The sequence below is a fragment of the Bubalus bubalis genome, chromosome 5 (assembly GCF_019923935.1).
Source record: "Bubalus bubalis isolate 160015118507 breed Murrah chromosome 5, NDDB_SH_1, whole genome shotgun sequence".
Classification (NCBI taxonomy): domain Eukaryota; kingdom Metazoa; phylum Chordata; class Mammalia; order Artiodactyla; family Bovidae; genus Bubalus; species Bubalus bubalis.
The window spans coordinates 110,265,089-110,279,003 of record NC_059161.1 but is presented as its reverse complement, the minus strand read 5'-3'; the positions used below and the strand labels follow the sequence as shown (position 1 = coordinate 110,279,003).

At 42.6% G+C, this 13,915-nt stretch overlaps 1 protein-coding gene and 1 non-coding gene across 5 annotated transcripts in view; one reads left to right on the top strand and one right to left on the bottom strand.

Annotated features, from left to right (window-relative positions):
* Positions 1-13,915, bottom strand: part of FAM118B (family with sequence similarity 118 member B) — a 48,928-nt gene that overhangs the window by 23,716 nt on the left and 11,297 nt on the right. For all 4 annotated transcript variants that reach the window (XM_006057690.4, XM_044943552.2, XM_006057688.4 and 1 more), the window contains exon 2: positions 883-975. In XM_006057690.4, coding sequence (XP_006057752.1) covers positions 883-968 — 86 coding nt within the window. In that variant the 5' untranslated portion in view covers positions 969-975. The remainder of the gene's footprint in view (positions 1-882; positions 976-13,915) is intronic.
* TRNAE-UUC lies at positions 7,609-7,680 on the top strand. Its single transcript has one exon. It is a non-coding gene; the product is annotated as a tRNA-Glu (tRNA).

Sequence of the window (13,915 nt, the reverse complement as noted above, 5' to 3'; positions counted from 1 at the left end):
TGAACACTATTTATACAGTCATACGACGTAAGTATCAAACCGAAAACTGTGACACAAAACATGCGAGGAGGTTGTGGGGAGAGGCTTTGGCGTATGTGTGTGTTGTGGGGAGAGGCTTTGGCGTATGTGTGTGTTGTGGGGAGAGGCTTTGGCGTATGTGTGTGTTGTGGGGAGAGGCTTTGGCGTATGTGTGTGTTGTGGGGAGAGGCTTTGGCGTATGTGTGTGCTGTGGGGAGAGGCTTTGGTGTATGTGTGTGTTGTGGGGAGAGGCTTTGGTGTATGTGTGTGTTGTGGGGAGAGGCTTTGGTGGGGGGGTGTTGTGGGGAGAGGCTTTGGGTGTGTGTGTGTGTGTGTGTGTGTGTGTGTGTGTGTGTTGGGAGCTATGAGGGGAAGATTCATGACAGCAAACCTAATCCTTATGGCTGTGTGTGTGTGTGGTGGGGGGGGGTGTGTGTTGGGAGCTATGAGGGGAGGATTCATGATAGCAAACCTAATACTTATTTTCCATAATTTAAAATAGGTAAAACCAAAAATTAAAAAAAAAAAACAGCAGTAAACACAAGAGTACTAAAAATCTGGATGCAAACATCAGAAGAAACAGACAAAGTTGAAAGTGAATTAGCTCCAAGGAGGGCTGAGGCACTACAACCCTTGAAGAACTGACTTAAAATCACATACATTTCTGACCTTGATAAAAATAAAAATTAAATGCAAAATAAAAACAGTCTGACTTTTATATGAAGGCCAGTGTTTTCTTTTTTCTTTTTGAAGGCCAGTATTAATTAGTGACGCCAACTGGGATGCAGGGCAAGTTTATCATTTTTCATCAGCTCCCACTACTGGTGGTTTGCTCTGCTCCTCAGACTTCTTTCGCTTGTTTACCTGGGCTTCTTGGTGGGGGGTGCGCCATCACTGAAGAATCCCAAAATCTTGTCTATATCCGAGGCCTGGCTCCCTGTGGAAGCCATCCAGTTTCTAAAACAGATTAAACACCATGGACCACAATTAGATGTGTAAAGTACATTATTCAAAAGAGCACATGCATTAAATAGTTTTTAATAAGCTATACATCCTGAAAGCGATTTAGAGGTATAACTGGCTTAACAGAAACTCATTAATCAATGAGTGTCCCAAACGTATGCAATTAAATTCATCCAAAAGAAAGTGACCTTGAAATTAGGGTTTTGAAGCTCTATACTGTTATCTGACATACATAGCTAAATATATGTTCTGAAGGCTCCCCCACACTCCCCGACCCTGCTTCAAAAACAAACAGAACAGAAGCAAACCATCATCAACTCATGTCAATCGGCCACCACTTTGTGGAGCCTAAGAAATACCTGAGACAGGTCTGGGGAAGGCTTATGGGAAAACCCATGGGTGATTGTGCTACACATCCCCATATTATTAATATCCTTTACTATCACCTAAAGAAATCACTGGATCAAGAATAGGATAATCAATACTAATTTGCTGACTGCTGGACATTCCTTGTCTCTGAACAACTGGTTCCTCATGCCGGGGAAGCATGACTCTCAAGCTAAGCATATGCTTACTCTCTTTCCTTAACAATGGTTCTAAAAACATCTGTAATCTGGACAAAGTACACTCACATAAAAAATTGAGCAAGATGACTTGAGAAAGATGAAAGTAAAATATAGAGGGAAGTAATTTAATGTTTAGTAAATCAAGTCCAATGATTAATTCAGCTACTAAATCAGAGTTTTAACAAACTCTATAATAATGCTTACCACGTGCCAAACACGATTTACAAACATGAACTCATGTTATCCCCATTATCTTATGAAGTACTATTATCGCCCCATTTTAGTGATGGGAAAACTGAGGCACAGGAAGCTCAACATGTGCGTGTTCAGTCACTAAGCTGTGTCTGACTCTCGGTACCATAATTCAAACCAAGGCGGTCTGCCTCCCAGGTCTGCGCTCTTAACTGCGCTATTATAACCTAAAAACATTGTCCAAGTATTATCTTCTCATCTCCCCCCCACCCCATTTTTAATATGCAGTTCAAAACCATCAAAGAAGGGAGCTCCCACATTCTAGAAATCTAAAAACTAAATCCCACGTTCAGATTTAGTTGAAGTAATTGTGATGCCGAATGCTATGGCACCCCACTCCAGTACTCTTGCCTAGAAAATCCCATGGATGGAGGAGCCTGGTAGGCTGCAGTCCATGGGGTCGCTAAGAGTCAGACACGACTGAGTGACTTCACTTTCGCTCTTCACTTTCATGCACTGGAGAAGGAAATGGCAACCCACTCCAGTGTTCTTGCCTGGAGAATCCCAGGGACGGGGGAGCCTGGTGGGCTGCCGTCTATGGGGTCGCACAGAGTCGGACAAGACTGAAGCGACTTAGCAGCAGCAGAGCTGCTGCATGACTAGGTGCTCTGCTGATACAGTTACAGCAGTCAGTTAAATTTAGGAGCTGAAGGAAATCATTTTTATCTGGTGATAAGCATTACATGTTACAAACCTCCCAGCAGTACCAACTAACCAGAACCCCAGATCAGTCCCATCATTTTCCCCTGGAAAATGTACTTGTTTTGCTGAATTCTCTTCTGACAGATGGTCAATTCTTGGTGTTGACACCTGAATACTAAGCTTTTCCATTTTTTTTCTTTACAGAGTCAACTATTCCAAAGGTCCATTCCAACTACATAATTTATGAGAATTAAATATGGCCAACAGCTCTTGACAAGTTGTTACTGGAATGTTCTGGGTCCTTTTACTTAGGACTAAATGCAAAGTAATTCAATATGCCCATATTATATTTGATCACATACTCATTCTGTCTTCTAACATTTTTTCTTCAGTCTGAAAGATGTCTCATATGATACAATATTACATGTACATCCCAGTGACATCTAAGCATAAGCCATATCTTACTCCTTCTAGAGTGCAATTTCAGAAAAAATAACTCTAGTTTAGCATTTACCCTAAACAATGTGCAGCTACTGCTAAAGAACTTCTGATTGTGAAAATCTTGCACAGAATTCCTAACATGCATCAACTAGTTCACACATTCATTTCTTTGAGTGATCGCCACTGGAGTTTTCATTTCAGTGGGACTTAGCAGAGGTGGGGAAAAGCTTTTCTGCCATAAGAAAACAAAGGCCGGTGTCTTCATTACTCCAATTACTGCCAAGCTACTGAAAAATCCTTCAAGGCCAACAGAGTTCAACAAAACAAAAGACGCTCATCAAATGCCAAGACAAGTAACCTTATTAACAAAAATTTTAAGGCCTAAATCCTCATATCAGATAGGATACTTTTACTTCGAAATATGTCAGCTTGGTAAGAAATAGGGTGCTTATATCTGGTGGATGAAAACGGGAAAAATTGAGGCCAGTGTTCTAGGAAAAATCCAGTAAGAGATATGGAAAAAGGAAAAAAGAAAAAGAATTGGCTATATGAATGAAATTAAGATTACATAAGATAGCAGTTATAGATTTGAAAACATGAAAGAATTCCAGAAGTCCCTGCTTTCACAGCATTTTGGTTCTAGAAAGATGGCAAAATATGGCTTCTTTTTCCACAGAGAGATGACCGTGGGGTCTCTCACCTGCTCTCCTCATGCTGATCTGGGGGTCTCCCTCTGCTTCTAGTGTGTGGTCTTCAGCTCTAATGAACCACTGACATGCACAATGAATTCAGAATAACACATTTTCAGATACAAATGGATGGAATAAATAAAGAGAAAGGTTCTAATCATGACATTTTTGCCTAGAAACAAAAGATGTACAAATGACTAGCTAGCGAAGGAGGTCCTTGCTTGGTCTAAAAGATCAGTTATATTTATAGCAAGCTTTACCCTTTGCTATTTAAAAGTATAAACAAATAGAACAGTGACTGGAATAGACTGGCTTATTTCTCCAGCATAAACATAGAAAAGGGTTAACTGTTTTCTCAGGGAAAAGATAGTCATCCTCTGATTTGGAAGAAACCAAGCCCCTCTGATTGTGGCTTTTGGACTAATTCCAACACATCTGTTTTTTTAGAAACTACGGGAGAGGAAGGAAGGAAGAGACAGGCAGTGTAAGGTACTACAAGAGGGCATCCAACGAGCTTGCGAGCAATTAACAATTCACTGACACAGGTTAAGGCACTGATGAATTCAGTTCTACTGGAGACTGCAGCCTATCCTATCTGTTGTGTACAGAACGAAGTTGCCATTCTCATCCTTCTCATTCACACACAAAAATGGAACTGATATATAAGAACTGTATGTGGAATCTATACAAATGGCATAGATGAACCTATTTTCAGGGCAGGAATAGAGACAGAGATGCAGACATAGAGAGAGGACGTGTGGATATGGGAGGTGGCGGGACATGAAGTGGGAGATTGGAACTGACATACATACCTGACTCGGATTAAAGCAGGGAGCTAATGGGAGCCCTCTGCATAGCGCAGGGAGCTCGCTCTGTGCTCTGCGACCACCTAGAGGGGTCGGGGGCGGGGGCCGGGAGGGAGGTGCAGGATGGAGAGGACATATGTACACATAAGGCTGATTCACAATGTCACAGAGCAGCTACTAACACAATGTGTAAAGCAGCTATACTCCAATTATATATATAAAATATATGAACTGTATTGAGCTGTGCCTCGACTGTGATTCCTCTGTGTACACCAGTCTTGAAGTCTTTCCTCTATCTCTGGTTAACTCAGTTTGCTCCTACTTTTATCCCTAAATTGCATGTGACCAACACCCTCTCCCTTCTGTCAGATGAGACCTATTACACTCATTTCCTGGAAATCTGCTTTAATACAGTCACTGATAAAATGCCAGATTCATACTACTTATTCTTGGGATTTCACCAGTAAACAATGACCCAGCAATGAAAAATGTGAGAATGAACTCATAAGATACAGGATTTCTGGGAAGACTTTCAGGATTGAGAGGTAAATTCACAAATTCTAGAAAGCCTTTAAACTCAAATCCCAAAATAAACTACACTGATATTCCGGGCTCAAGAGCTCAGATGTTGTTTTTATCAGTTATTTTCGATTATAAAACCAAAGTAACACAGCATGTACAGGGAACAAAACTGTTTCAAGAAGGAGTAATGGAACATCTGAATTAAAATCTGATTTGAAGCAGAAGCTGGTGATGGATGCCGATGGTTTTACTGTGCAAAGGATAACTGATAAGATTCCTTCTGCGTCACTACTTTCCCTCCTGTGAAGTTTCTGAGAAGTTACATGCTGAAAACAATGACACATGATGCTAAACAAGGAGGTTTTAAAAATATTTAATAAAAAAATTTTCCACATCCAAGTAGTATGACCATGCAAACAAATTTACCACAAATGACCTAGGCAATTCATTAAAAATGAGAGTAAATAAATCTTCAAGGATAAGACTGGACACTCTAGCCAGTCCTTAAAAACTGACGTCCTCCTCCTAATAAGGCAGGTGAATTATGAATGACCGTGCCCTCAACTGCTTCCTTCTCACGAGAACAAAAGGACAGCGAACAGATGCAGATTCCTCCGAGTCCGGGCGGCCCACAAGCTGTCACCATTATAGAGGATCTCTCTCGGAGTTGGAAATTTGACAAGTCTTAAAGGGAAGACTTTCCTGTCATGACTTAAACACCACTGATTTTGAAAAAAAAAAAAAAAAAAAAAAAAATTTTAAGTTGCATTTTGACATACAGCTTGGCAAATGTTATGATTAAAAACCTCAAGTGTAGCTGGATGTTAATAGTGATTAAGTGAAGTGTCAACACCAGGTTAGACATCTCAGAGGTCCCCACACTGTGGTCATGTAACCCAAACCCCATTTCACACCAAACCGAGGACAGAATATAAGAAAGATAAACAAAGTAGACCTGTCTTTGCATGGTGTCTTAAACTGATAGAATGCATTAAAAAATTGGGGGTCTTATGTTTAAAACTCAATTCTCAAAATATCCAATCAAGAGAGATATAGGACTAAGCTTGCTCTGAGTGCATTCAATCTTTTTATCCTGTCATTCAGCAAATCAAAACACTCGCTCTTGAACTTCCCACTCAGGATGGCAGTGGAACAGGAGGCCTAAAGAGGTCGTGGCATTTCCTTTTAAAGAAAAAGAGGGTGGGCAATTACATCTGGGGGTGATGCACAGCGTTCTATTTTTTAAAAAGGGAGAAAAGGCCTTGCCAATTTTTTAAGGGCCCTTCTAACTCTCAGTTATACTAACCTGGATCACTTTCCTTTTTTACTGCGAGATGAACATAGAATGTTTTGCTTCAGAAAGTCAAAGACCTGTGCGTCTTAGCATTTTCTTTAGTGATCATACCTCAGCTTCAACCTCATAGGAAACTAGGCCAGAAACAATGAACAGCAATTTTGCAGAAGGGACTCAAGTACGAAACAACCATGACAAATGGGGAAAGGAATCAGTAAGAAAAAAGTTTAAGAAACCACAAGAGGATATTCTGAAAAATAAAATTCAGAAACAAGAGAAAAGATCAGTCCTGTCTTCCCAGGTAAGCCAGTGGTAAAGAACCCGCCTGCCAATACAGGAGACATAAGAACTCAGGTTCAATCCCTGGGTCGGGAAGATTCCCTGGAGGAGGGTATGGCAACCCACTCCAGTATACTTGCCTGGAGAATCCCATGGACAGAGCCTGGCAGGCCACAGTCCATGAGGTTGCAAAGAGTCAGACACGACTGAGAGACTTAGCACACACACATAGCTGGAACACCTCAAGTATCTCACTGGATAAACTAAGGCTGCTTCTTTACAATTAGTACCATGCATCCGGAACAAAGGTGATACGGAATATACACACCAATATAATACACTTGATACACGCGTGACTTTGACAATATTCTACTGTTTCAGTCATTGATTAGGACTGGAAAGGAGCAGAACCCTGTGCCTAAACCCCTGCCCCCACCTACCCAAGGACAAAGGTCCCTGCCTACTGTTTGTAGAGAAGCTGAAATCTCCCAGGCCTCAATGAGTCACAAAGGAGCAGGCTCAGGCAGCTCGAGATTAGGACAATGGAGCCATAGATGCAGTGTGGGCTGCACATTCCTGAGGTCTTGTACAGACCAGACTGCAGCTGTGACGTAAACAGCTGCATCCTGAGCAGTACTGAGTCTACGGTGAACAGCTCCAAGGAATGACCTTAAGAAAATGGGATTAACCCTACTGCTCATAAGCTTGTTCTGCTTGTTTATGTAAACAGGCGACAGTACTGTCACCAACGGGCCCACGTGGACATCTTCTGCTCTAAGGATATGGCACTGCATGCCAGCAGAAGTCAGACCCGTGATCCCATAGAAATAGAAGGATGTTCTCAGAAGTGGGGATTTGGAAGCAGCTTTTGGCAGGAAAGAGCTCTCTGCAGGAGGCCCCTCTTAGATCAGGCATCCCCATGCTCTACTCATCTCCGGCCCCAGCACACCTTTCAAATCTTCTGACCACAGGACACCTTGCCTAATCCTGATCTCTTGGATTTTTTTGTAGATCAAAGGAGTAGAAATTAAGAATAAGTAACTAACAGATGACCAGATCTCCTCCCGAGCTTCTCCTTCAGCTTTCCCAGAAACACACTGGGAACAGGACAGCATCTGAAGAAAAACCCCAGGAATTCCCTGGTGGTCCAGTGGTTAGGATTTGGTGCTTTCACTGCCGCAGCCCAGGTTCAATCCCTGGCCAGGGAACTAAGATCCTTCACGCTGCAGAGCCGGAGGTGGGGTGGGGTGGGGGGAGACAAGACTGCACACAGTAGGAGGAGGACTCTGCTTCTCTATCTCAAGGATTAACCGAGATGCCTTCCTTTTTCCCTTTAAAAACTTTCATGGCCAAGCAGAATCCTAGGAGATGGTTTTTGGAGGGACACTGAACCTACCATATCTGCATATTGCCAGCATTCTGATTAGCAGTAATTTTCCTTTCCACCAACATCTGTCTCTCTCTCAAGTACTGATTTCTGAGCAGCCAGCAGCCGGCCCTGACTTGGGAACAGGACCTTATGAAAAGCTGCTGCTGTTGCTGCTAAGTCGCCTCAGTCATGTCCGACTCTGTGCGACCCCATAGACGGCAGCCCACCAGGCTCCCCCATTCCTGGGATTCTCCAGACAAGAACACTGAAGTGGGTTGCCATTTCCTTCTCCAGTCCAAGAAAGTGAGAAGTGAAAGTGAAGTCACTCAGTCATGTCCGACTCCTAGTGACCCCATGGACTGCAGCCCACCAGGCTCCTCCATCCATGGGATTTTCCAGGCAAGAGTACTGGAGTGGGGTGCCACTGCCTTCTCCGTTACAGTGTACCTGATTTAGGCTGCCAACTTAAGAAACACAAGGAAAATCTCACTGAGTTCAAGAACAGAAAACACAGATCACCAAATAAAAATGATAAAACAATCTGGAGCTACTGAGCTTGAAAGAAAGAAGGGAGGTAACCAAATTGCTCTAAAGTCCCCTCAGACTCGGCCCAATCTTCACCTCCATCACCACCCCTCTCTGAGACAAGTGCGCCTTTGCCAATCTCTGCTATAAAACAAAGCCTTTGGCTTTTGAAATCTATTCATTGGAAGGGTAAATTTTCACCTTTTACTAAATGCTAGTTCATATGAGCTTGTGATCCAACATCAGTTTCTTATTTGAAGAAAAAGAGATTCTTTTGTTTGTTTAGCTGCCCTATGAAATGAATTTAAGAAACTTCTGTGTTACTTAGGAATTACCTAATTCAAATTAAGACATGAGTTGGGGTATTTATAGATTACCACCTGCAGAGCATTCACAGGATGAAAATTCTTTCCCTAATTTACTCATTTATTTTGGCTTATGAACTTTTTGAATTAGACTGAGAAGCCTGTTCCTAAAAGGCAGAGGAACTCCCTCCCTCCCTCTAGACCTGCAGGTTTCTCTACTCTTCCACTAACAGGCCTGGAGCACTCTGGCCTGGGGCCTTTCTTTGTGTGGACTGTTCCTTTTCCTGGATCTGCTCACCCCCGTCCCCCATCAGTACACGTTTCCAATCCTTTGCTCCACTCAGACCTTCTCAATGATGCTACCCTGATCACTGTATTTAAAGCTGCAGCCTCCTCACTCCCTGCACCAGCTGCTCTACAATTTCATAGCATGTGCTACCCCCAGCACACTAATTATATTTATTAGTAGTATAATGAAGATACTAATTATGCGTATTAATTGCCATCCGCCTCCTCCCACTGGAATACAAACTCCTCAAAGGGTAAGGTTCTCAGTTTAGTTCACAAGCATCCTCAGATCCCAGACCACTGCCTGGCACAGGGCAGGTGAGCAAATACTTCCTGAATGAACTAACTGAAATGTAAGATGTTGCTCATGATCACAATTACAAGAAAGAAATTTACTGTGCAACAGACAAAGCATTTCCAATTAAAAGAAACATCCTATTACTGCTTTTAAGGCAGTCAGGACCATAAAAGGCTGACTTCTTTTTAAAATGGAACAAGTGGGAAAAGACAAATTCCTGTGGAAATTGTGTGCATGGTAAATCAACATTCAGACTGTATCGCTTTTCAGATACACTAACAGAACAGGGGTTGAAGGGAATCTGATTCCAGCAAGCAAAAGGATTTCACACCTCAAGTTCTAAGAACCCTCTCCAATACTAACTGAACATTTTTAGATATATATCATCTTATTTTTATAACTCAAGTTTCTAATATCTAAGATGTAAACTGATTATTTATTTGGCTGTGCCAAGTCTTAGCTATGGCATGTGAGATCTAGTTCCCTGACCAGGGGTTGAACCCAGGTCCCCTGCACTGAGCTTGCAGAATCTTAACCACTGGACCACCAGTGAAGTCCCTAAACTGATTTTTACGGGTGGATTCTTAATGCAAGAACTCTTTCTGGTAAACAACTCAAAGAGGTCAGTATTTAGGGCTAAAAATATGTTTCTTTGTGAACTTCCCCAGTGGACCAGTGGTTGGGAGTCCACCTTGCAATGCAGGGGGCGCAGGTTGGATCCCTGGTTGGGGAGTTGAACCCACATGTTGCAACTAAGACCCCACGTGCAGCAATTGAGACCTGACACAGCCACATAAATAATAAAAGAAAATTCTAAAAAAAAATCACTTACTTTTACTATATTAAATCTAAATTATTTTACAAATAGAGAAGAAGAAAGGTTTTTGCAGCAGCAGAACAGATTTCAAAACACAAACTGGATTAAGTCATGGCTTAGAAATCACTCAATGGCTTCTCTGTATTTAATATGAAACACCTCATCCTGCCGGAAAGACCTGGCCTGGCCTCTGCAGTCTTCTCAACAACCTCCCTTCTAGCCCCGACCCTATCCACACAGGACGCATCAGCCACACCCCCAGCTCACACAGTCTCCCCTGAGCAGGGCAGGTGCTCACTGTCCTCTGTGAGCACCTCTACCCCCCGCCATCCCATCGCTGAAGCCTGCCCTTCCCACGGAGGCCTCATTTACATGTCAGCGCCTTATTCACCTTTCAAAACACCTGCCCTCAGCTCAGTTTCTGTCACACAGTAAGTGTTTGCACAGTGGAGTAAATATTTAAATATCTGCTGAATGAATGAGTGTATACGCACCAGGAGTTAATTCAAAGTCTAAGAGAGCAACTGATATTTTTAATTCTATGAGCTGTAAAAAAACACACACACACAAAAAACCCAGGGTGACCAGGTAAAGTGTGGTATTGCTTCTTTCACGCCAAACGCACTCCGTGACGGACGTGTGTCGCTCAGCTGTTTCAGGGTATGCTCACTCCCGCATATGAGCATGCTCACCCGCTCTGCAGGGGTTGTCGTTACCTTTCAGTTTTCTTTTTCCCAACTACATGAAAAAAACACAAAGATTACACAGTACCTCTGCAAAAAGTCTATAGACTGTTTTATAAAACAAAGTTACATGCAGAGAATTCTCAGTCCACTGAGGTTTCCCTCTGGCCTGGACCACATATATTCTGTACATGCTGGCAGTTTAAATTGACAGTTATTGTATTAATTACAAGGTGTTGAATTTTCATGTTAATACCTGTTAAATGCTAAATGCCAGGCACTGCACTGAAACTAATGCAATTATTACAGCATCCAGTTCACCTCCAACGAACTCCATGCAGCATTTACAGTGAGCCAGGCATGGTCTTCTGCACTTTGGGAATGTTCACTCCTCTATGAAGGAGACACCACCATCACCCTTACATGTCACAGATGTTGCAGATAACAGAGACATTAAATAGCTTGCTAGTACTCACATGGCAGTCACAGAGTAGACAAGGCACGCTGACTGCAGTCAATGTTGTGGAGACACAAGTCAATACTGTCTCACCAGAGATGACTAACATCATGCCCTTAAGGGCCATACCTTTGAGAAGTCTCCACCTTTTAGGGGAAGTGGAGCTGTGAACGTATATATATATACACAAGAGAAGACTCTACACATGGACATCACCAGATGGTCAACACCGAAATCAGATTGATTATAGTCTTTGCAGCCAAAGATGGAGAAGCTCTACACAGTCAGCAAAAACAAGACTGGCACTGACTGTGGCTCAGACCATGAACTCCTTATTGCCAAATTCAGACTTAAATTGAAGAAAGTAGGGAAAACCACTAGGCCATTCAGGTATGACCTAAATCAAATCCCTTGTCATTATACAGTGGAAGTGAGAAATAGATAAGGGACTAGATCTGATAGACAGAGTGCCTGATGAACTGTGGAGGGAGGTTCGTGACATTGTACAGGAGACAGGGATCAAGACCATCCCCATGGAAAAGAAATGTAAAAAAGCAAAATGGCTGTCTGAGGAGGCCTTACAAATAGCTGTGAAAAGAAGAGAAGCGAAAAGCAAAGGAGAAAAGGAAAGATATTCCCATTTGAATGAAGAGTTCCAAAGAATAGCAAGGAGAGATAATAAAGCCTTCCTCAGCGATCAATGCAAAGAAATAGAAGAAAACAACAGAATGGGAAAGACTAGAGATCTCTTCAAGAAAATTAGAGATACCAAGGGAACATTTCATGCAAAGATGGGCTCGATAAAGGACAGAAATGGTATGGACCTAACAGAAGCAGAAGATATTAAGAAGAGGTGGCAAGAATACACAGAAGAACTGTACAAAAAAGATCTTCATGACCAAGATAATCAGGATGGTGTGATCACTCACCTAGAGTCACATTCTGGAATGTGAAGTCAAGTGGGCCTTAGAAAGCATCACTATGAACAAAGCTAGTGGAGGTGATGGAATTCCAGTTGGGCTATTTCAAATCCTGAAAGATGACGCTGTGAAAGTGCTGCACTCAATATGTCAGCAAATTTGGAAAACTCAGCAGTGGCCACAGGACTGGAAAAGGTCAGTTTTCATTCCAATCCCAAAGAAAGGCAATGCCAAAGAATGCTCAAACTACTGCACAATTGCACTCATCTCACACGCTAGTAAAGTAATGCTCAAAATTCTCCAAGCCAGGCTTCAGCAATACGTGAACCGTGAACTTTCTGATGTTCAAGCTGGTTTTAGAAAAGGCAGAGGAACCAGAGATCAAATTGCCAACATCCGCTGGATCATGGAAAAAGCAAGACAGTTCCAGAAAAACATCAATTTCTGCTTTATTGACTATGCTAAAGCCTTTGACTGTATGGATCACAAGAAACTGTGGAAAATTCTGAAAGACATGGGAATACCAGACCACCTGACCTGCCTCTTGAGAAATTTGTATGCAGGTCAGGAAGCAACAGTTAGAACTGGACATGGAACAACAGACTGGTTCCAAATAGGAAAAGGAGTACGTCAAAGCTGTATATTGTCACCCTGGTTATTTAAATTATATGCAGAGTACATCATGAGAAACGCTGGACTGGAAGAAGCACAAACTGGAATCAAGGTTGCCGGGAGAAATATCAATAACCTCAGATATGTAGATGACACCACCCTTATGGCAGAAAGTGAAGAGGAACTAAAAAGCCTCTTGATGAAGATAAAAGTGAAGAATGAAAAAGTTGGCTTAAAGCTCAACATTCAGAAAACGAAGATCATGGCATCCGGTCCCATCACTTCATGGGAAATAGATGGGCCAACAATGGAAACAGTGTCAGACTTTATTTTTCTGGGCTCCAAAATCACTACAGATGGTGACTGCAGCCATGAAATTAAAAGATGCTTACTCCTTGGAAGGAAAGTTATGACCAACCTAGATAGCATATTCAAAAGCAGAGACATTACTTTGCCAACAAAGGTTTGTCTAGTCAAGGCTATGGTTTTTCCTGTGGTCATGTATGGATGTGAGAGTTGGACTGTGAAGAAGGCTGAGTGCCGAAGAATTGATGCTTTTGAACTGTGGTGTTGGAGAAGACTCTTGAGAGTCCCTTGGACTGCAAGGAGATCCAACCAGTCCATTCTGAAGGAGATCAGCCCTGGGATTTCTTTGGAAGGAATGATGCTAAAGCTGAAACTCCAGTACTTTGGCCACCTCATTGGAAGAGTTGACTCATTGGAAAAGACTCTGATGCTGGGAGGGATTGGGGGCAAGAGGAGAAGGGGACGACAGAGGATGAGATGGCTGGATGACATCACAGACTCGATGGACGTGAGTCTGAGTGAACTCCGGGAGTTGGTGATGGACAGGGAGGCCTGGCGTGCTGCAATTCATGGGGTTGCAAAGAGTTGGACAAGACTGAGCGACTGATCTGATCTGATCTGATCTACTCCTTGGAAGGAAAGTTATGACCAACCTAGATAGCATATTCAAAGGCAGAGACATTACTTTGCCAACAAAGGTCCGTCTAGTCAAGGCTATAGTTTTTCCAGTGGTCATGTATGGATGTGAGAGTTGGACTGTGAACAAAGCTGAGCACCGAAGAATTGATGCTTTTGAACTGTGGTGTTGGAGAAGACTCTTTAGAGTCCCATGGACTGCAAGGAGATCCAACCAGTCCATCCTA